Source organism: Arvicola amphibius, chromosome 4, assembly GCF_903992535.2.
Source record: "Arvicola amphibius chromosome 4, mArvAmp1.2, whole genome shotgun sequence".
Taxonomy (NCBI): Eukaryota; Metazoa; Chordata; class Mammalia; order Rodentia; family Cricetidae; genus Arvicola; species Arvicola amphibius.
Window position 1 is genome coordinate 43362047 of NC_052050.1, and position 23853 is coordinate 43385899.

The 23853-nt window shown below is 52.1% G+C and overlaps 1 protein-coding gene across 1 annotated transcript; it reads right to left on the reverse strand.

Moving 5' to 3' along the window:
• Positions 1 to 316: 316 nt before the first annotated feature.
• Positions 317 to 22877, reverse strand: Sez6 (seizure related 6 homolog). Its single transcript, XM_042054876.1, is given in 22 exon segments — positions 317 to 346; positions 516 to 618; positions 704 to 821; positions 1070 to 1108; positions 1380 to 1577; positions 1657 to 1848; positions 3112 to 3306; positions 3820 to 4016; positions 4103 to 4241; positions 4461 to 4655; positions 5402 to 5568; positions 5661 to 5829; positions 9504 to 9689; positions 13223 to 13418; positions 20963 to 21096; positions 21972 to 22124; positions 22127 to 22190; positions 22192 to 22428; positions 22430 to 22552; positions 22554 to 22600; positions 22603 to 22641; positions 22685 to 22877. Coding segments are annotated over 22 exon segments (3114 nt in total).
• Between the last annotated feature and the right edge of the window lie 976 nt (positions 22878 to 23853).

A 23853-nucleotide genomic window follows, 5' to 3' on the forward strand; every position in this document is an offset into this window, starting at 1 on the left:
CCATGTGTAGAAAGTGCCCTGCTCTGCCTGCAGCTTCAGGCCGGAGGGCCAAGGCATAAGAGAAGCGGGGAATGTTGGCTGGTGGAAATGTGCTCCAGTTAGGTTCTAGCCAAGTCAGGTGCCCCAAGTAGGCAGTGGTGCCAAGAAAATAGGTCACTGTGGGCATTGCAGGCAGGGAAGGGCACAACTTCTTGAGGGACTGGTGGTGTCTCTTCCCAGGTGGTATGTACAGGAGGTGAAGGGACAGCAGAGAGCCAGGAGCCATGCCACTGGCCTGGGACACAGGGCTGCAAGTGCATCCCCAGGCTGCTCCCACCTAGATGGAAACTTCATATTCTCTCGTCTCCTGCAAAGGAAAGAGACTGCGGGGAGTTGGAAACTTACAGAAGATTCATGGGGCCACAATCCACCTTCCCAAGGCAAAAGGGGGGCTTGACAGGACCCATAGGCATACCCACCCAAGGGAGCAAGGACTTGAGTCCTGAAGAGGTATCTAAGCCAACATGGATACTTACTCCAGTCTCATAAGTTGGGTTGTCAAATGCTGACTCCACCGTGATGCGGTTATAGGGGCGAGGATGAGTTCGGGGAAGTTGCAGGGGACTTTTCCCCTGGAGCCTGAGAGGACAGAAGACCCTGTGAAGCAGGAGTGCAAGGCAGGAGTGAATTGGATGTGTAGAACAGGAAGAGAAGCCAGACTCACCTGGAGAAGTAGAGGTACACACCTCCCACCAGCAGCACCATCGCCACCAGTGGTAGGAAGATGGCAGCTGCCATGTGGGCAGCATCCAGGGCACTGGAGGTGGCAGGTGCCTTGGCAACTGAAAGCAAAGGGTGAGTGGGATTGGAGCTGATGTCCCTGTCCCTTGGAGCCTATGTCCCCTCCCTTCTCAAGGACATTCAGAGACCAGCTCCCATTAGCTAGGGTAGGGTAGGGAAGAAGCTGTATGCCCTTCTGGGCCTAAACTGTTCTTTCTCTGCCTTCCATTTGTGGGAACCCATGACCTGGGAGCTGTGAGAGCCAGGTGCAGGGGGACCACATATCTGGCTCTCAAGCATGGGGACTCACCATCCAGGCTACGGCCGTTGTAGAACCCATCCAGAGAGGCTGGAACAAGAAGGGAGCGCCAAGGGCAGTGGGTGAGCCTGATGGACCAAGCCACCAATGCAAGGAGCATAGAAGTGGGCTCATCATGGGAGAGAAACTGACCAGGGAGAGCCCACTCCTGCATTGTCATGATGATCTTAGATCAGAGACCGGGTAGAGACTGAGGGACAGGCAGGGGCATGGGCAGGTGCTTCTGATTCTCAACATGGAATTGCTTTACTACAACAGTTCTATGGTCCAGGTGGGGTTTTAAGGGGATAGTGGCACTCACCAGCCCTACAGATGGGTGGGGGGTCACTCCAATGTGAGGGATGTCCAGGCACACATTTGATGCTGGCCTGGCCCTTCAGCACATAGCCAGGGGCACAGGAGAAGTGGATGGTGGCCCCTGCTGGGTGAAGCCGCTTCTCAGGACTGCGGGCACCGTTCTCAGGGGCGCTGAGACCATGGCATGGCTTGAACTGTTCCACTATAAGGCAGGCAGAGTCAGGTGCAAGTTTCAGATCCCTCTCCTTCTAAAGGGCCCCTCCTACACACTCGGCACTTACAGAGACATTTGGGGGCCCTGTCGCTCCACTTGGGGCTGCCAGCCTGACGATCATGGCAGGTGAGGATGGCACTCCCCGTCAGCACAAAACCCTGGTCACAGATATACTGCACAGTTGCCCCCACAGGAAACTTGGGGCTGGATATGAGGCGTCGACTGTGTTCCACATCCCCTGGGTCATGGCAGGATGTCACTATGGATGGAGAGGGAAGCAGGAAAGCAAGGAAGGTTCAGCATCTGGGTGTCTAGCTCAGTTGGTAAGAGTGCTTTGGAAGCATGCTTGAAACTCTGGATTTAGCAGACAGCACTACAGAAACCTGGCCTGGTGGTGCATGCCTATAATCCCAGTACTCCAGAAGGTGCCTGAAATCCCAGTACTAAGAAAGTGAGGCAGGAGGATCAGAAATTCAAAATAATCCTCAGTTTCATAGATGCTTGAGGCCAGTCTGGGCTAAAGACACTATGGGGGTGGGACAAAAGAAAGGCCTGTTCACCCTGGCTTTCAAGTGCCACAGACCAGCTAATACCAGGCTATATGGTTCTACTCTCATTTAGATGTCTGTATCTTTCTTTTTAGGCAGTGCTAGAACCCAGAATGGCATGCATGCCAGGTGGTCTTAAACCATTGAGCTACATTCCCCCCAGCCTTTTATTATTATTATTATTTATTTATTTATTTATTATGTATACCATGTTCTGTCTGCATGTATGCCTGAAGGCCAGAGAGGGCGCCAGATCTCATTACAGATGGTTGTGAGCCACCATGTAGTTGCTGGGAATTGAACTCGGGAAGACCAGCCAATGCTCTTAACAACTGAGCCATCTCTCCAGACCTTTGTTTTTGTTTTTGTCTTTTGCTTTTGTTGTTGTTTTATGTTTGTGTTTGTGTGTAGTTTATGTGTACTGCATACATGTAGATGCCCACCAAGGCTAGAAGGTGTTGGATCCCCCGGAACTGACTACAGGAGGCTGTGAGCTGCTTGATATGAGTGCTGGGAACCAAACCTGGGTCTTCTGCAAGAGCAGTAAGTGCTCTTAGTCACTCAGACACCCTCCCCTCCACCTTTTGGGGGGAAATAAATGCCTCACGCTATACTTTAGGCCACCTTCAAATTCCTGCCTCAGCTTCCCAAATGCTGAGATTCCAGGCATGTGACACACCATGCCTGACTGTGCCCACCATTCTGCTGACGCATCCTTTTCCTACTCAGCAAGGTCGGCAAAACCATGCATTCGAGGCAGCAAGCACTGCCTGGTTCTTGGTCAGCCAGGAAATGCTTGCGGTACTTCTCTGGAAGTCCTGTGACAATGGATCACTTCCATTTCACAGACAGGGAAACTGGGGGGTGGGGGGGGACAAGTTAGAAGAACACAAATGCTAGCAGAAACAGGACCAGATTTTCTCTCAGAACAGAGGAGTCAGGGTGGGAGGGACCACGGGGACAGGGGCACTCACCCCTCTGGCATGAGGGCAGGTCCTCACTCCAGCTCAGGTCCCACTGGCACATGAGAATACTGGATCCTACCACCTGGTAGCCAGGGTAGCACTGGTAGGTGACCACCGTACCATGCACCAGCTCAGGCTGTGATGGGCTCTTCCAGCCATTGGGGATCTCAGGTAGCTCCGGACATGTGTCATTGCGGGGTACCTCTGGGAACACAGAAGCAGGGAGATGCAGCCCCTTGGCCAGTACCAAGGTGACTGTGCTAGTGCCAACTCTGAGGTCTCTTTGTTTCCTGCAGATTATCCTGGGCCTAGACTGGCTGGGAAAGTCTCAGTGACTCATCCACTCATCCTGCTTTCTCAAGCCCCATCCCCTGACATCCCTGAGTGTCCAAGATTCCAGGATTGTCACCATGGCTTTGACTCTATTCTCAGAAGCACTTGGCCAGTCCCTCAGGCCTGAGAGACGGGTAAAGAAGGATAGGGAAGTCACTTCTGTTCCAGACTGTCACCAACCCTTTTCTGTAGTTCCTGTTTTTGTTAGGAAGTTCTTGCTGCCTCCCCAAATCTCCCCTGCTCTAACTGAAGGCTTCTGGGGTTGCCTGGTGCCTTTCCGGGTTTTGCTCATCAGATAGGGCATCCAGGCTCCTTGTTGCCCTGTGCTCTTGAACTTGCCATGATTTGGGATCTACAGTCCAAGTCAGACAGAGACGAGCTCACCGAAGAAGTGGATGACAAATCCCTGCTGGTATCCCAGCGCCGAAGTCCCAGGGTCTGACTGGAACTGGATGGTGACATCAGCCATGGAGGTGAAGAGCTTGAAGTGGCCACGGGGCCCTGAGTACTGGCCCAGGACCCGGGCCGTCAGGTCATCCCCATCGTAGAAGGTCAATACGTCCCCAGAGCCTATGCGCAGCCTGTAGAGGAGGAGGATCAGGGCAGGACAGGCTGAGGGAGGTGTCCCCAGCCTCAGGAGCCGGCTTGCCTGACCCAAGGCACTCACACTCGGATGTCCAGCATGATGCGCTTGTCCTCCTCCACGTGCACACCCCAGATGCAGTCCTGCCCCCGGCCATATGGCTCAGGCCAGTTTGGAGAGAGCACCACGCCTGCCGAGTCTGTGATCTCCCCGCTGCACACAGCTGCAAGGAAGGGGAGGCCGGGGAGGCCCATTCTCTCCAGTGCGGTGTCCTAGGGCTGCCACCTGCCCACAAAAGTGCCACTCCCTGCTAGGAGTCCCTACCTCCTCCCTCAAGGGGAAATATCAATCACGTACAGCAGGACCCCTGGCTCTGTGGCTGGCTCCTAGGTACCCACCCTGCTTGCTGCCCCGGCAGACCCACCCACCGGTGCCTGCTGACCTCGGCAGGCTGGCTCTGTCTCATTCCACTGGGGGTCGTGGAGGTCAACACACTCGATGATGATGGAACCCTGCTCCAGGGTGTAGCCAGGGTCACAGCTGAACTCCACAGTGGTACCCACAGGATAGGAGGGTGCGCTGCTGCTGAAGTTGCCATATTTGACAAAGGGCTCATAGCAGTGGCCCTGCTGAAAGGCTGTGAACCACAGGGCCCAGTCCAGCTCAGCCTCCATCGGGGTAGGCCAGAGGACAGGCGTTCTACCACTTCCCTCCTCAGGGCCTTTCTTTCTCAGTGCAAAAGTGTATCCTGGGCTTGGAATCAGAGGCGGGGGACAGGGCACCCAACTCTATTTTGGTCAGGAAGCCATCTTGAATCACCATTGTATTCTTGTTGGCTCGCTGGCACTTAGTATACAGAAGGTACTCAATACTTTTTTGATGAGTTAATGAGCACATTTATGTATGTGTGGGTCTAGGATGCCTCTTGCAGCAGTCTCTGCCCCCAACCCCCGCCAAGTGCTGAAGCCTGTTTTGCTTTTTTTTTTTAATATTTATTTATTTATTATGTATGCAATATTCTGTCTGTGTGTATGCCTGAAGGCCAGAAGAGGGCGCCAGACCCCATTACAGATGGTTGTGAGCCACCATGTGGTTGCTGGGAATTGAACTCAGGACCTTTGGAAGAGCAGGCAATGCTCTTAACCTCTGAGCCATCTCTCCAGCCCCCTGTTTTGCTTTTTTAAAACCTGGAGAATTCATTCTCTTGGGCTAGAAATCTATGGTTGAGGCAAAGGGCTCCTGCAAGGATGGGATGGGAATCTTGGGCCGGAGGGAAGGGGCATGGAGCAGGTGCGAAATGTGGAAGGAATGACAGAATGTGGTTAGAGAGGGGAAGGATGTGGGAAAGAGAGCCTAGCACTGGTAAGGTTCCATCAGGCTCACCCTCATAGCGCAGGGCCATGCCTGCCGCTGCCCCACTGCTATCAGTACTGAACTCCACAAAGAAGTATCTGCCGGAGCTGAGCAGGCCTTCAATGGGCAGGTACTCCACCTCGTAGGAATCGTACACTGGCGGGGCCTCCACGTTGTTCCCGTTGCGGATGATGAGCCTGGGCCAGAAGAGTGGCAGCTGGGTGCTTGGTATCCCCCAACAAGGGATTGCCAGGTCAGGCACTCCCATCTAGCCGGGACAGCCCCTCACCTGTCGTCATCTTCTGCCAGGGAGACCTTTTCAAAATGCAGGTGTAGTCGCTGGCTCTCAGGCGCCTCTAGCAACCAGTGGCAGGTGAGGTTGTTGCTGTAGTTGCCCGGGAAGCCGGGAGAGACAATGCGACCAGTGGTAGCATTTCGAATCACTCCGCCACAAGCAGCTGTGGATCGCAATGGGCTTATACTTGGTCTCTGCCCTTGTTCCAAATGCCTCCAAACCCTCTTCCCCACCTAGCCCTGTGCCCTCAGCATGGGCACTAGGGACTTTTGCCTGGACGTCATCTTTGCTGCGGTGGCTCTGAGAGCCCGTCTTGCAGTCCTGACTCTGCTGCTGCAAAGAGCCCAAACTTCAGCTGTGGGCTGACCATCCCCATCTCTGAGGTTTCATGTGCAACTTTCTTGGCAGTGAGCACATCTGTTGCTGCCTGGCTGCGCCTCTACCGACCTCTTCAGGAGGCTGACTGATTCCACCAGGCTGACTTCAGTATGTTAAGCCGCTTATCCAAGACTGACTTTCTTGGACCTAGCTGATACCTTTATGCCACTCTGCCCTTTCCCACACCCCTTCCTCCTTTTCTCTTGTCCTTCCCTCCTCTTTTTTAAACCTCAGGTAAGCCAGGCTGTCCTTGAACTCAGTACAAAAAAGATGATAACCCTGAACTCCTGATCCTCATGCCTCCATTTCTCAAGAACTGAGATTATAGGCATGTGCTTATACATGCTATTATACAAGCTATCATACATGGTTTTTCTCTTTCTTCCTTTTTTCCTTTCTGTTCTTTTTTCTTTCTTTCTTTTTGGACAGGATCTCACCTTGTAGTTCTGGCCTGGAATTTGTGGCATAAAAGTATCAGCTAGGTCCAAGAAACTCAAAGGTCCACCTGTCTCTGCCTCCTGCGTGCTGGATTTAAAAGTATATGCCACCAGACCTGGTTGTTTGTTTTTAAAACAGTGTCTCCCTATGACAGGGTCTCCCTATGTAGCCCAGGCTAGTTTGGGATTTGCAGTCCTCTTGCTTAGCCCCTGGAAGGCTGCAATGACAAACATGTCCCCATGCCTTGTTACTGTTGTAAAACTAATTTTCTGAAGCCGGGCGGTGGTGGCGCACGCCTTTAATCCCAGCACTCGGAAGGCAGAGGCAGGAGGATCTCTGAGTTCGAGGCCAGCCTGGTCTACAAGAGCTAGTTCCAGGACAGGCTCTAGAAACTACAGGGAAACCCTGTCTCAAAAAAAAAAACAAAAAAACAAAAAAACACACTAATTTTCTGTCTTGCCTAGCATGATAACAGGCCTCAGATTTGAACCCCAGAACACAAAACAAAACAACAAGAACAAAAGCATTTATCTGTTTGGGTTTGTCCTTTAACTAGGACCCCTTCAGTACAGAGACCATGTCTTTTCATGTCAGGTGAACAAAATGAATGCATGAGTATAGAGAGGAGACAGGACCAATATGCCTTGGCAGGTTGTTAGCCACAGGTGGCCTTAGATACCTTCTGCAGTGGTTCTCCGAGACTAACACTCTCGTTCCTTGACTGACTGCTAAGGACTCTCAAACTGACCCCTCTGGCCTGGAACTACTTGTTCTTCCCCAAGGAAAGACTGAGCTGCATGTCTGGGCCCAACAGTGAGGGTTTCTAGGCCATTCCAGCACAGAATTCACAGAAGGTGAGTGGGGCCAAGAAGCGGGCCTGGAACAGGAAGCTGGTTCCAAGCACAGCTCTGCTCTCGGAGACCAGACTACAGACAGACAGACAGCTCTGCTCTCGGAGGCCAGACTACAGACAGACACACAGCTCTGCTCTCAAAGGCCAGACTACCACTGCCATACAAAGCACCGTTTCCTCCAAAGGCTGCAGACAACAGAAGAATTGAGTCTAGATTTTGGGGCCAGAATGAGTCTTGTCTTGCATTCTCTGCAGAGGAGCAGTCTAACTTTCTGCTTGGCCTTCTACTCGAACGCCATCCCATTGACTTAGAATCACCTTGAGGTGATGTTCATGTTCATAATGACTGGGACTCTCTCCTTTCCTTTTCAGTTTTCCTCCTTGAAACCTTCAGGCACACCTTTCTAGATCATTCTGTTTCTGCATGCCTTCACACAGAACCCACCAAAACTGCCCTGAGCTAATGATTATGGAAGTCCTCCAGGCTATCTCTGTGGGAATCCCTCCAGGTCTCCTCCATTTGGAACTGGCTTGTCTTGCCCACATACAGGGCACACTGAGATCACCCAATCCAGTGTTGTCCCCAATAAACCATTCCCCAGTCTCCCCACTAGATGGTGCTCTTTGAAGGTCTGTCTCTTAGGGACAAGCACTAGAAAGACTATGAAAGGAAATAAGGTTCAAAAGTCCAAGGCTCTTCCCCTCCGAAAAGATAAAAAAGCAAAAGTTATCTGTCATGTGGCAGACACAACACTACCACCATGAGCCTTCTGGGTTTGTAGCCATCTCAGGCCTTCCAGGAACCAGAACTGGCATCCCTGTACACTCAGCCTGGCTCTCTGCTCAGTGTCTCTGAACTTCTCTACATCCCCAAAGTGACCACCCCAGTTCAAATCCTCTCTACAGGATGGCCTCCCGGCCCCCAGACAACCACTGCCGGGTCTCCAGAGCAGTTCTGACTTCCTTCCTTTCCTCCTCAAAAAACTCAGTGCTGTGCACCTAGTGCCTTAGACTGACAGTCCAGGTCCTTGGCACTGTCCGCTCCACCTGGCTGTCTTCTATGCTGTAAACACCCTCTCCTTTGTGCCCCTCCATCATAGCTTACATTGTTCCCTGCGTAGAAATGCCAAACATTCAGGGCTACCTCCTCCAGGGAGCTGTCTCAGTACCAACTGGGAATGCAAGGCTGCTTTCTCCCCAGACCAATTCAACCCTCACCCTTTGACAAGGTCTAACTTTGTAGCTCAAGCTGACCTAGAACTTAAAATCTTCCTGCCTCAGCCTCTCAGGTGCCGGGATTACAGTCGTGAGTACCATGCCAGCCACGTTATGACTCTTCCTCGGTACTTTTTACTCCCTGCTTTAGAATTAGTGATCTCTGCTCCTGGTTTATTTGTTATTTTAAAAGTCCTATATATATATATATGAGTGTGCCTGAGTGTGCTTATACATACAAGTGCAGTGCTTGTGGAGGCCAGAAGGGGGCGTTGGATCCCCAAACTGGAGTTAAAGGCAATCGTGAGCTGCCTGATTGTGTGCTGGGGATAGAACTCAGGTCCTCTACAAGAGCAGCGTGCAGTCTTAACTACTGAACCACCTCTCCAGTATCTCTAGGTCCCTTCTTCTTCCCGCCTTCCCTGGGACTGTGGGGCTCAGGATAGAAGACCCGTTTGACTCAGGTCCCTTCTTGTCCCCACACAACTTCTATGAAATCTGTGCTGGAATGGCCCAGAAACCCTCACTGCTGGGCCCAGACAAGCAGCTCAGCCTTTTCTTGGGGAAGAAAAGGTAATCCCAGGCCAGAGGGGTCAGTTGGAGAGTTTCTTAGCAACCAGCCAATGAATGGCAGTGTTGTGACATCTGGAGAACCACTGCAGAAGGGAGCTGAGGCGACCTGTGGCTAGCAATCTGCCAAGACATGAATCATCCCTGATCGGTCCTGTTTTCTCTCTGCATTCATCTTGCTCAGCCAACATGGAAAACCAACTCTGAGCCCAACCTGTGATGCTGACATAACGGAGAATAAATGTAGGTTGGTTCAGTACCGCTGAGATGTGCAACCATATACTGACTTCCTTATAGAAAAGAAGTGAAATTCCAGACAGCAATGGCGATCCGAGATGACCCCCACTTTACTCCTCGAGCCCTCTCTGCGGGGATCCACTCACCAATGCAGACCGGCTCTTGGGAATCCCAAAAGGGCTGGGTGGCATTGAGACAGGTGAGGAACTTGGCACCTTTTAGCTGGTATCCCGTGGCACAGTGGAAGCGGGCGCTGCCTCCTGGGTGGAGGCTGGTGACAGTCACATCCCCATAAGCGGGACGCCGGGGAAAGTGGCAGCTCAGGAGATAGGCTATAGAGAGAATGGGTGGCAGTGAGGAGGGGCAGGGCCCGCACAGCCTGCTCTAGGTGTCTTTGGGCTCAGAGGAAGCATTGGATGTTCCACAGAAGTGTCCCATTTCCAGTAACACATTGGGCAGCCTGCCTAAGCTTTCCCTGTGGAGGTCCTTTCTACTACTCCCTCACCCATCCCGACCAGTGAACGACTTTTAAAGACAATGGAAGGATATGGGAAAGTCCTACTCACCTTCTTGGAAATTGGAGGTGGGATTAGCGTTTCTGGGAAACTTGGCTGCTTTGGAGTTGTTATACCATATATGCCCATATAGCGGCAGCAAATCTCATAAAATTGCCTGGCATACCCCAACTCTTAGGCTAAGCCCCAGAAATAGCTTATTAATGGGGAGTCTCTAAGAGGTAGGAGGAGTGAAGAGAAGGCTTGACTGTGTCTCTGCGTGCCTTGTGTGACTAGGAAAAGGGGCTGCCTCAGGAGAGATGAGGTTCCAGAGCCCGAGTTGACCACAACTTAGTTTCGAGGCTTCTCACACCTGTCTTATTCTTAGTGACAACGAGAAGAGAGTTTTGCGGGTATGACCACTAAGAGGCTGGCTGTGATTGGCAGGAGGTATAGGGCAATGCCTAGGAGATGGGTTCTGGGTTTAGCTAAACCAGGACTCCCTGGCTTTAAATGCAGACTCCGCTACTTGCTGTGCCACCTTGGTCAAGTTACCTCTGTGCTCCGTGCCTTAGTTCCTTTGTTTAATCGGTGATCTAGAGGACTGCATCCAAGGCTGGGGAGGTTAAATGAGAGGCCATATGTGCAGTGCCTGGCACAAAGCGCACAATTAACACCCCAGCCGACTGGCAGTGTTTGCAGTCAGGAGTCCTGACAGATTCTTACATTTGCTGTACTTTCCAGCTCCTAAAACACCTTCGCGACCTCCGCATCCCCTTCGCGCCCTCCGCATCTAGTACCTATAATATCCATGGAAGAAAGGTGAGGTAGGGGCTGTTGACCCATTTTAAGGTAAGGAAAGCTGAGGTCTGGAGAGACTGAGGTTCAGGGGGCCTGTGTACTCTCGTCGTACTGCAAGTGTATGGTAGGGTGGGGATCTGAGTTCCTCAGTGCCCCCTGCTTCCTACCTGACCCCAGTCAGTGGTCAGAGAAACTTGACCGTTACAGACAAGGCTGGCCTTGGAGGTTGTTCAGCAGGTCATTTCCTCCCCGCTAGGCTAGGACAGGGAGGACTCTACCCAGAGTAGACGGAAGAGAGGCTGATGTCTGGGAGCTGTAGGCCAGGTCAGACTCAGCACTTTGCTGTCAGCTTCCCTGTGCATCCCAGCACAGCCAGGGAAGGGAATGGGCTGGGATGATGTGAAAGCAGGAGGCTGGTGGCTTTGAGAAGCGCCCCCAGACTCCATAATGGGTAAGTGCCACTTCCCAAGATGAGCTTCCTCCTATTGCCATGACAACCAACTGTTCCCAGGGAGTCTGCACCACCACAATCTGTTGAGTTATTTTCTTGCTGGCGGCTGTTTCTGGAGCCAAGTCCAGCACCAGGAATGCTAGGATGGAGGAGGGAGGGGCCTATCAGGCACTCTGCCCCTGCCTCCCCACCCAGCCTGGGGCTGGGCCAGAGGAATCCATCCCTCCACAAGGCCTATGGCCGCAAGGCCGGTGTGGAAGCTCATAATTGTGACCTCCTTCATCGGCTTGGACGCTGTGCATGCACAGCCATGATCCTCAGCCCTCACTGACTCTCCCGGGCACCCTCTTTCTCCAGCCCAGGAGAAGTGCCTGTGAGCACACGCTCTCCCTGTTCCCATCTCTGGGATCAGGGCTAATTACAGCCTATAATTAGGGGAATTACACTCATTAAGGAAAGAGCTGATCATTGACAAAAACTGGGCAGAGGAGGAAGGGCTTCTGGGACAAAGAGCGGGAGTGGGCCAGTTCTCCAAGTCTGCTAGGGATCTGCTCCCTGTGGCTCGGCCTCCAGCCCCATTGCATTCTGCCACTTTTGTCTGGCCACACAAAGAAGGGACTGTAGTTTTGAGCAAAGGAATTTGCAGCAAGAGAAAAGGTTACTGTGGCATGAAATTATGCCTGCTGCCGAGGAGGATTGATGAGCCATTAGGGAGAATGAAGGGGCCGCCCAGGCAGTCATCCCTGCCTGGGGCGGGGCTTTACCTCCGCTGAGGGCCTGAACAACCTCTGCCCACCATTAGGATCCCTGCTGTCACACCAGGATGCTCCTCTAGTTCAGGTGACCAAGCCTTGACAAGGTGAGTAGGCAGGGTCCACGCATTCCTAGCTCCAGAGTGCTTGGCCGTCCATCAGCTCTTCCCCCCCTGCGGGTCTGCAGAAGTGGTCCATGCCAAATGCAAGACAATGCCTTGATTGTTCTTACCAATTATTTCCCTATTAGCACTCCAGGATCTGAATTAAAGTTAACCTGTGCAGAGGATGGAAGTGACTTCCTGTCTGGGGTGGGGGTGGGGGATGGGCAGGAAGGACCCCTGTGGGGCAGCAGCAGCTTTGCCTCCCTCCCTCATCCTGCAAACGGTAAAACACTAGTTTCCTTAATGAAGGACATACTAAGCACTTTTTGTTTAACTTAAACCACCAGAGCTACACAGAGAAACCCTGTCTTGAAAAACAAAAGTACCAAAAAATTATAGAATAAAAAAAAATAGAGTAATTTCCAATTAAATACTTTTAATTATTGTTTTTACTTTTGTTTGTCCTGGAACTTACCCTGTAGAGCAGACTGGCCTGTAGACCTGCTTCTGCCTGCCGAGTGCTGGGATTAAAGGTGTGAGATACCACGTCCAGCTAATTTTTTTTTCTTTTTAAATTTTTGAGGTAGAGCCTTACTGCATAGACCTGGCTAGCCTGGAGCTTACAACACTCAGAGATCTACCTCCCTCAGCCTTTTTAATGCTGGCATTGCACGTGTGTACCACCATGCTCAATGCAAATGGCTAGTCTTGATTCTTTCTATACTATGGGATTGTCTTATTTATTAAAATTACAAAAAGGGCCATAGAGACGGCCAGATGCAAAGGCACTGCTGCCAAACCTGACGACCTGAGCTTCATCCCTGGGACCCACATGGTAAAAGGGGGGGAGAGCTCTGATTTCCACAAATTGCCCTCACATAAAGTAAATAAATGCATTAAATGCATAAAATTTTAAAAATTAAAAGTGACAACTAGTGTACTAAAAAGGAATAGAGGGAGAAAAAGAGTCAGAGAAATCAAAGGACTAGCTCAAAGTCAGCAACTAGCAAGAAGCCTGTTCCCTCAGCCAGTGCATGGCCCACCTCATCATGCCCCCCTTCTTTCCTGAGGCATTTTGAATTGCCACATGGGGCATAGGCTGCATCCCAGGTGGGTGAGGAAAGCCAGTCTGGTTAGCTAAAGGCCTCCAGATGGTCATTGTCAAGTCCCTTCAGCTCCTTCCCGATCTAGACTGTAATAACAGGAAACCCACTAGGAGAGCGGCCAGTCTTGGCTGGCTCCTCTCTGTGGCTCAGGCCTTACCTTGGTAGTGGAAATGGAAAGTGCCAGGCCCAACAGGTAGTGGAAGGCTCTGGAACCTCAGGGCTGCTTGGTGGGTGGGGCTGCGGATGACTTGGCCCCGGAGCAGGAAAGACTGGTTAGCCAGGGGCAATGGGTCAGGCCCTCCGAGGCCCTCTACTGTTATGGTCTCCCCTTCCTGAAGGCTGATGTTCTCCACCTGCAGATGGGTGGGAGAGAACAGAACAGCGCTATCAGGACTTCTTGTCCCTGAGTCCTGCTGACCATCACCCATCGGGGTCACACGGGAGCCTCTTGTACGCTGGGCCCCGAGGCCCCATAGTCGGGCCATTTTGTTTCCAGCTTCCCCGGGTCACTCCTATTGTATGCTGCGCACACTCCTCACGTCCAGCCGGCCTTGTGCGCCACCTCATGTCCCATGTCCATTCTGTCAGAAGGACTGCAGATCTCGACTTCGTCGCTACTGCCACTTCCCTAGCTCAGCCCTGCCATTACTCACCTAGATCACCAAAGCCAGCCTCCCTACCCGGAGGACTTAACCTACCCCTCCCTTCTCATCAATAGTTTCTGAACAGAAGCCATTAGTAGTCTCCGTCCCTGCTGCCCATCCCGGAGCTTTCTTGTTTAAATCACCCAGTATTTCTCCATTGAGTCTATGAAGCCAGCCTCTCTGGCTGGCCCTATAGGTTCTGCCAAACATGGCTCCTGCTTGCCCCTCAGCTTGGCCTTGTTTCATGCCATGATACCTGCTCTGATTACTTCATTTGATTGGCAGTGGCCCCTTTAAACCATCCTGTTCTTCTGGCCCTTAATCCGTGAGCATGCTCCTGGGTGCCATGCTTCCATTCAAGGAGCAGACAACCCCAGACTCTGACCAGAGGGGAAAGGTGCTGTGGCTTGGGAAAAGGAACCGTGGACAGGGAGTCTAGAAATAGAGGGGCTGACTCATCTTCACCCCACGTTCCTGGGCAAGGACACTGGTCGCGCTTCATTTAATTTTTTATTATTTTTAGTTGAGTCTCATGTGGCAAAGGCCAGCATCAAATTCGTGATCCTCCTGCCTCAGCCTCTTTGAGTGCTGGGACTACGAGTGTGTGCCACCATGCCTGGCAGGGCTTTGCTACTTAAAATATGGCCCCTAGATCAGCAGCGCCACATCACATGGGCGCTTCTAAGAACAGAATCAGGGCTGGGGATGTAGCTCAGTTGGTAGGGCGCTTGCTTAGCGCACAAGCAGCTCTGGGTTTAATACTGAGTGCTATATACACTGTGTGTGATAGTATATGCCCATAATCCCAGCACATGGAAGGTGGATACAGGCGACTCAGAAGTTTAAGGTCATCCTTGGTTACATAGTAAGTTGAATACCACCCCCCACGGGGGTGGGTAAAGAAAAGAAATGGGGCGACCCTTAGACTCCACTTTAGATCCATGAACTCATACTCCGGATTTGAATGAGGTACTCGAGCAATGGAAACGGATCTGTAAGCTCTAAGTTCTATAGCTCTGACTGAATGGTTTAAATGTTGGGCTTTCAAGAGTTAACCACCTGCTCTGGTTAAGTGGCACACACTGAGTCACCAAACCCTTTCTGATTTTATCTCCCGGCCATCTCAGATGGCTGCTCCTTCTCCTCCTTTTGCCCACTGTTACTGAGAATGGCCTCTGACCACATCCGGTCCCTGCTACCCCCAACTCATTCTGCTGCAGGTCAGACCTCTTCTCTCTCCCATTCCAACCCCACCGGTAGCTTCCGGTTGCTCAGAGACAAGGTTCAAACTGGCCACTGGCAAGCAGCTTCAGAGGTTTCCCCAGTCTCAGCTCCCTGCGGCGCAGCCACAAAAGTCCCTCCTGCTTCCTGCCCTCCTGGAGTTAGCACAGGAATTACCGCCCCTTTCCCTACCTTGAGAGGCAGGCCTTCCTCAGTTTCCCCCACCAAACCATCAATCGCTCTTCTCCAGGTTTTCCACCAGATCACCCTCTCCTCATCTGCATACTTAAGCCTTGTATTCAGGATATGCTCTTCATAGGCCAGTTTTAGCACGGAGGTGTGGAAGAAAGGTATGTGGGCCTCTGCAGGCTTGGCCCTCACAAGTGTGTCTCTATGAGCTGCAAGCATGACATGTTGAGCCTAATCAGGTCTAAGGAGACGGGTGTTACCAAGCTTAGAGGGAATTCTCTGATTGTGGCTGAGGATTGGCACGTTCTGGGAACTAAGGTGGTGGCCGGCGGGGGAGGGGGGAGCATCTGGGAGAAGAAGTTCCAGCCCCGGAAGGAAAATATCAGGTGGGGCTGGGCGGGGGGTGGAGTGAGGGGTGGGAGGGGGTTGAAGAGAAGGCTCAAAGCAGGATGCTAGGGGCAAAAGCGCCTCCTCTGTACCAGGAGCTCCCCGCCCAGGCACTTTTGGGTGGCGGCTGCCTGACCATCTGTTGGGGACATCCCTCAGGGAATCCCTAGCAGGCGGAGGCTGGATGAGGTCCCTTCAAACTTGGAGATTGTGTGATGCTGGAGTTGGGAAAACAAGCCTCACACACGTGGAATCTGTAATTATCGAGAGATGCCAGGCAGCATACAATTCTGCCTTAAGTGGCACTGAATGCAGGCAGCAGGGATCCTAGAGGGGAGAGCGGGAGAGTGGAGGGCTTGGCGGTTCTCAGATCAGCGCTTGGTGCAGGTGGATCTCAGAGTGCCTTTAAGAGCTGGGTGTAGGAGGAGGCAGAGATGTTGAAATCAAGGAGGCATTTCTTCCTAGTTTCTCAGAGATTAATATCTCTGACTTAACTTCTAACTTCCTGCACCCGATCTTGTTCTAGTGGCAGATGCATTAACGATGACCATTCATAGAGCATCTACAGTGTGTCAAGGTGGTAAAAGAGTCTCAGAGAGGTTAAGGAACTTTGAAAAGGGCACACAGCTATTAAGAAGCAGAGTCTTGCCTTGCTGGAGGTACAAGGCAGCTTCGTTCCCCTCCCAGACTCCTGGGGCTATCACCTGCAGAAATAGACTTCTAGACATCTTTATTCCCGGGCTCCAGGGCCCTAGGTTTAGCAGGGAGGTGGATTTTGGCTTGGCCTGCCCTGGCCTTTTCAAGATGTTGGGATTTGAGTTCCCATGAGCCATCCTTTCTCTGGCAATCTATATAGCTTGGGAAATTGAGAGCTGAGATCTCTGCACCCCTTTCTTTTGGCCCAGAAAAGGGGGGGGGTCTGGCTCCCAGCTCAGCCTGAGGGTGAGGGCTGGGATATGGCTCCCTGAGCAGCCCAGGGATAGCTGTGCCGTGTGGATCCTCTGGGTCCTGAGGATCCACTTGCAGGCCTGCTGCAGAAGCTGGGAGGTAATTTGTCACTTGTTGGAGGGCCAGGCTGACAGGGGCCAGACAGGGCTGGGTGTTGGACAAGGGGGGAGATGAAGTCTTGGTGTAATTTGCAGGCATCTGAAGAGTCGGGGAGGCAGATTGAAATGTCAGCTCTGCTCATGAGGGCTGTCTTCCCACACCCCATTCAGTGACAGGAGGGGCCCTGGGAGCCAGGCAGCGGGAGCCAGAAGCAGAGAGAGCTTGGAGGACAATTCCCATAGGACCCTGGGCTGTCCAACACTACCCTGCCTCTGGAAGACCAGGGAGATGCTCAAGGAGAAAACATAGTCGTTTTGAGAGGAGCTGGTTCTTCCTGGATGAAAGATAGGGAGGGCTCAGCTTGCCTTCTGCAGCCCCAAGGTCACGTGTCTAGTCAGTAGTGTCTGACTGACAGACACACATTGCAGTAAGGCAAGTAAGATGATTGCTGTCATTTTTTTTAGTGGACACCAGGGTGAGCCTGTGTGTCACTCCCCCAGATTCTGGTTATTCCCACACCTCGCAGAGGCCCCATCTTGTGGCTACCAGAAAGCAAGGCCAAGGTCTGAGGGACCACTGTGCAGCTGAGCTTAGGGAAGAGTGTCCTGACTCAGTGTTAGGGACTGATCTAGTTTAACCTTTTATGGAGGGAGAAACTGAGGCCCAGAGAAGGTCAGGGGCTTAGCCAATCACTGATAAGCAGAACCTGGGCTATAGAAGGCAGAACCAGACTCCAGTTTCTTAAGATCTGGTACTTCTCTATAATATCTGTTATGCGTGTGTTGGGGTATGTGTGTGTGTGTGTGGCGGGGGTTAGGGTTTGCTTTAGGGATGGGATAAAGGGCCTAAATCAGAGAGTCAGACTTTCTAGTTACTCTCACTGCTCTCAGATGGGCCCTGCCAGTCAGGAAATAAGAAACTGCCCAGAACCACCACCCCAACCCATCACATCCCTGATGCTCTCATCAGGGCTGGTCCTGACCTGGCTCAGCAGGGTAGGGTGTTCTGCCCATCAAACCGACAGCTGGCCTGAGGAAGCTGTGTGCCAATGGGGCCACCTGGACCTGAGGGCAGGGACAGGGGGCAGCTGTGCCCGGGCTCCAGATGGTACAGACAGCAGCCAAGCCAAGATGGAGGCTGGCAGCAGGAAAGCTCTTGGAACGCCAAATGAACTGAGAGGCAGGCACCAGGCCCAGAACGGTCCAGAGTACTCACGAGAGGCTGGCCACCCAGGGAGGGCACAGGACCCTTGTGAGTCACGGGGCTCATGTCCTCTGAAGAGATTTCTCTGGATCGTTCAGGAAAGAGTCCATCCCCGTGCCCAATACTCAGCTGCAGCAAGTCCGCCTCCCTAGAATATGGAGGACCTGACCTGGCCTCCTCCTGGCTCAGACCCCCCCCCCCCAGAGGGCATGGAGAGCTACAGCATCATGGAGAAAGGGGCAGGCGTGCGGCGCAGCAGACTATGGGGGCCCATAGTCTGACCCAGAGATTCTGGTACACCTTAAGCAAACAACGACAGACCAGAGTCGGATAGGCACTGCCTCAGCCTGAAGCCTGGCTGATCTGCTCCGGAGTGTGATTTGTGGGCATTTCATGCCATCCTTTCCCTGGCTCCTCACGTCTCCTTTGCCCGACTCCAACTCCCACACGCCCTGGTGAACTAGGGGTACACCGGGGTTACCCACAGTTGAGTCCCACCCCTGACCCTCATCTGCTGTCTATACAATGATAATTCTTTCTCAAAACACCCTGGGAAGCCTCCAGGGGCCAAACTTGTCACATCTGCGCCTTCCCAGCCCAGGCAGTGGTTGCTGGCATGTCACCCTACAGGCTTCCAAACGGGTATGTTTACTTCTAGAAAACCCTTCCAGGTTGAAGAAGAACCCAGATCCCATGGCTCTTCTGTGCCCCAGTCCCTCCTGCCCTGAGCATCCTATATCCATTGCTTATAATTTTTCCCCTCCTTGTACAGGGACATCTGCATCCTCAGTGCTCAGAACAGAGACTGAAACATGGTACTCAGATTCCGCTTATGAAACAAACCTATTGACCAAAGACCATTTGTTAATGATTAACTGAGTGATCTTGGGCAAATCCCTTTCCTTGCGCAGACTTCAGTTTCCCCAGCTATGTAGTGGGTAGATTGGTCTATATCGGTACCTTTACAGGTCCCAAAGGGTGTATGTGGTGTGTCCAAGAGGACTAGGTCTGTGGGAGGCAGCCAGGAGTAGCCCCGACCTTACATCCTGCTGTTCTGTCCTTTGCTCTTTCCCTGACCTGACTGTGGTCACTCTGTGCCCCACCCCCCAACCTCAGACTCTGTCTCAGGCCACAGAGCCCTCAAGGACTGACTCTGCTTCTATGGGAATGAGATGGAGGGCGAGCAAGCACATGCCATGTTTCCTGAGAGCAGTCCAGGGCTGTGGCTTTCCTCTCAAGGTTGCCTGGTAACCGCTTTTGCATTCTGATGAAAAAGTGTGGCAGTGCCAGACCCAGGGTTGCTGGAGGGGTGGGCATCCAGGGTAGGGCTTGGACTTGGACTAGGACCAGCTTAAGGGCAGGCAGAGCCATCAGTACATTTGCCCCATTATCTTGTACATAACCCTCCAGGTGGAGGGACCAGGGCTGGACCCAGCCTGGCCTAAGATTTCAGTAGGGGTGGCAGAGTTGAGGGACGGGCAAAGCCAGTATAGGTTTGCAGTGGGGTATCCAGTCTGGTATTTGCCCCCTCCCATCTCCTTCCTCACACCTGCAGCTGGCACCTTCCACCCTGTGAGCCACAGCCGGTGCCACCTCTCATTTGGTGATGATTTTACATTAATTACCTTAATTAAGCGGTACTGAGTACTAATGGCTTGAGAGGGGGTGGCTGTTTCTAATTGCCCTTCCAGTCAGCCCACAATGAGGGACCTGACGCTCGGCAGAAAAGGAATAAGCAGTTACAGAAAGAAGAGGGGAGGCCAATTCGGGTTGGAGAGCCCCTGCCTCCCCTTTCTGGTTGGGAGACCTGAACCTGACTGCCCTAGAGGGGAGACCTGGAGGTGCTGCCTGGAGCCCGCCCAGATCCAGGATCTCTCTGAGCTGGGACAGGTGAGAAACAGGACCCTAGCTGGTGAGTAGGGAGAATGGCAGTACAATCCAGGCTTCTGCTCTCCCTATGGCTTCCTGGCTCCCTGCCAGCTTCCCTTAGAGAGAGAAAATGCTTTCCTTTCCACCTTCAACAGTCTTTAAGACGCCGGCCAAATGTCCCTGATTTTCCCCCACACCCATGTTGATCCCTTGTACTACCAAGTGCCCCTCTAGCATCTTCCAGTCTTCCCAGAGACAGGTGGACAGCTGCGCACACAGCCACAGGAGAATGGCAAGGGCTAGGATGATGGCCCAAGACTTTGGGGAAAAGGTAAGAACGCCCAGAGAAACTGATGTCAGTGCTAGGTCCTCAGACTAACCAGGCAAAGGGACTGGCGTGTGTATTGGGACTTGGGGCAGAAAAAGCTGTAGTTCATTCAATCAGTTGCAAGTTATTCGAAACAAAGAAGGAGCTAGCCATGAAACAAAAAGTAGCAGGGGGGGCTCTGAACTGTCCAGATTCAAGGCCCTCCCGGGCAAGGTGGGAGACACCACCAGGGAATGATGACTGGTGGGCCACACAGTGTTTGGGGTGATGAAGGAAGAGAAGCAGGGGAGTATGAGAGTTTTCAGGGCAGAGTTTGGGGGTGAGTTTGGTTGGACTAAGAGAAAGACCAGGGGACCCATGTTGTTCAGGAGACAAAATCCACATTGTATCATGGGAGCCCTATTCCAGGATTCTGACCTGGATGTGATGGGATAAAAAGCAGGTTTGGGGCAACAAAAGGAAAGATCTGTCTAGCGCTGTGAAGACTGAAAAGCCTGTAGAGCATCAGAGAGGATGTCCTGCTCAGGACGCGAGGGACAGACCTGACCATGGTGTAGCACGTCGGTCCTCCCCACATCTGCATCCCGGGACACAGCACTCGCTACAATAGAGGATGCATTTGTGGATCGAATGAAGAGAGAAACAGGTGTGTGAATGAGGTGCCACAGCGTCTTCACAGGTGGTTCTGTGTTGGTTCCACTCCCACATGGCTTCAGATACAGAACTCGTATTCACTCAGTCCCCTGCCCGTCCAAGGCTGAGCTCCTTCCTCAGACTGTCCTAAGTCATTTACCAAGCCCAAAGAAGAGGCTAAGCACACTTGCTCTTTCCTGGAGCCCTCCTGGGTCTTGCAGCTGGTGCACAAGACAGAATCCAGCCACATTTTTGGTCTATCTCTCAAGCCCTACGCACCCCCAACCCAGATGGTACCCCTAAGCAATTCTACCTTTCCCCACAATTAGACCCATTACTGGGAAAGGGTAGCTTTGCTCTTGATGGATCCACTCACCTTGATCTCTACTCCATAGCCAGGATAGACAGAGATGTAGTAGAAACAGTCCAGGCCAACGTCAGAGGGTGAGCTGGGGGCTGAGGGGGAATCCAGAGAGCCCTCTGGGCCTGAGAAATTCCAGCTACAGGGGCCTGTGAGACAGGAGGAGACATGAGACTAAGACCAGCTTGGGTGGGATAGTTTCAGCATTAGCTGAAGTGCATGTATGTGTGTGTTGCAGTCAACCTCTAGGAATGTCTATTTCTCTTGTTGAAAAGATGGAACCACCTTATGCTAAGTGACTATTATGTAACCCTAGTTTATTTCTTACAAAGGTTCTGTGAGGTAGTCTTTCATTTACTTATTATTACTATTATTATTGTATGTATGTGTATGTGTGTATGTGTGTGTGTGTGTGTGTGTGTATGATGAGTGTTTTGCCTGTATGGATGTGTGTGCACCACATGTGTGCCTGGTGCCCACTGAGGCCTGAAGAGGGCATCAGATCCCTGGAACTAGATTACAGGTGGTTGTTAAGTGTCCACGTCAGTGCTAGGAACCCAGGTTCTCTGCAAGAGCAGCAAGTGCTCTTAACTGCGAAGCCATCTCTGCAGTCCTAGGATAGGCTTCTAACCACCACTTTACACTTGAATCTCAGAAAGGCTAAACCCCTAGGGCTGGGTTAGAGTTGGAAGACTCAGAACTGAACATGGGATAATATGGTTCGAATCCACATGCTTTATGCAAGATGACCCTGGGCCAGGCGGTAGTGGTGTACACCTTTAATCCCAGCACTCAGAAGGCAGAGGCAGGTAGATCTCTGTAAGTTTGAAGCCAGCCTGGTCTGCAAAAGCAGTTCCAGGACAGACTCCAAAGCTACTCAGAGAAACGCTGCCCCAAACAAAACAAAAAGATGACCCCTGGTGCAAAGGATAGGGTGGAATGGTGCAGTGTCAGAAACAGAGGCATTTAGGGATCATGGTGCTCCACCCTCACTTTCAGCCCTGCCAACCAGCAGGTAGCTGACCTGGTGGCTGGACTGTGGTGATGGTAGTGGTAATGATGGTGCTGGTGGTTGTGGTCTCTTCATCATCCCCTGAAGCTGTGGAGGTGGCAATGGTCCCCTCGATACCAAGCCCTGTAGTCTGAGACATGACCTCTGGAATCCACGGTTTGCCCTGTCTCCAGGACCCTCCTGAGTTGGAGTCCATGTTCGGCTGGTGGGTGTCGTACTGGGTCTGTCCTTCTGGGTGCAGGGTGGGCACTGCCATACTGGGCCCTGGAGGTAGAGGAGATGTGATAAGAAGCTCAGGGGCCTCTGACTCTGGGTTCCAAGGCTTCTCCCTGGGGTGGGGCTGGGTGGGTGCTGCAGCCACAGCTGGAGTCGGACTGGTAAAAACTGGGCGGCTGTCCTGGTTGGTCAGGCGGGGAAGGGGGCTTGAAGTGACAGGCGTGGGTGGATCAGGCTGGAAGGGCAGCGCCGGCCCTTGGTGCTTCCTCGCTCTTTTCTAGCCCCTCCTGAAGGAATTCCTCCAGAAGTGGGTGGTGGTTGAGCAGCTTGAGGGTGGGAGCTGTGGTGACAAAGTGGACGCCTGGGTCTGGCTGCTCAAGGTGTCGGGGCTGCGGTCAGCTCCCCATCCATCTCCTTGACGCCTGTGCCTGACCTTCCCCCGTGATCGGAGCCTCTGAGGAGAGTCCTGAAATAATAATAATGGAACGATAGAGGCTCTCCTGCTATGCCACAGTGAACAGCATCCCGCCCAGCACAGGCAGGGGGAGATCCGTCTTGCTTTTGACAGAGAGCCTGGAGAGTGTGCTCATTGTCGAGAATCATGGAGCTATAAAATGTTAGAGCTGGAAGCGAGGTGATATCACATACTTCAAAGATGGCACGTGTGCTATCCTTTTCTCCTCCAGCAACCACGACAGACATTACAAATCGATCATTGCACTATTCCCTGCTGTTTTCTAGATCAGCTTCAGAATCCTCCTCCAACACAGAATGCTAGGAAGCCATGCCATGCCAAATATGTTTGCCGTCCTAATGTACCTCCAAGGCCTTATTTTACTAATGAGGAGATGGGTGCTAGGGCGGGGTCTGTAGCTCAGCTGGAAGAAGGCTTGCCTAACAAGCATCAAGTGCTGGGTACGACCCTAGCACTGTATAAACCAAGAGAGCTGGCTCACACCTGCAATCCCTGCAGGAAGAGCAGAAATTCAAGGTCAGCTTCAATTGTGGTAATGAGTTGAGGCCAGCCTGGGCTACGGGAAAGTCTGTCTTTTTGGTTTTGTTTACTTGTTTTGCTTTTGCTTTTTTTTTTTTTTTTCTTCAAGACTGGGTTTATGTTTGTAGCCCTGGCTGTTCTGGAACTCACTCCGTAGATGAGGCTGGCATTGAACTCAAAAGATCTGCCTGCCTCTGTCTCTTAAGTGCTAGGATTAAAGCACTTGTTCAGAAATGGGTGGTGGTGGCGCACACCTTTGCTCCCAATACTTGGGAGGCAGAGGCAGGTGGGTCTCTGTGAGTTCAAGGTGAGCCTGGTCTACAGAAGCGAGTTTCCAGGACAACCAGGGTGGTTACACAGAAAAAATCCATCTTGAAAAAAAGCAAGCAAAAAGCAAATAAGAAGGAAGTGCTTCATTCAGAGTCATGTAACCTGTAACGTGGGAGAGAGAGGACCTTAAAAAAAGTGATGTCCCTTACAACAGTGACTTTTTCTGCTGAAATGACAAGACATTCAAATTCATGTCCTGTTCCCAGTGAAACCGCTGGTCTTAGTTTCAGGAATGTATCACGTATTTGGAATTGTATTTTAGATTTTCTCCTGCTTGACTTCTTTGCTTGGTCCCTATGAAATTCCAGTTCTCTAACTTCTCGGAAAACAATCTCTTTCCTCCCCTTTCCAGGT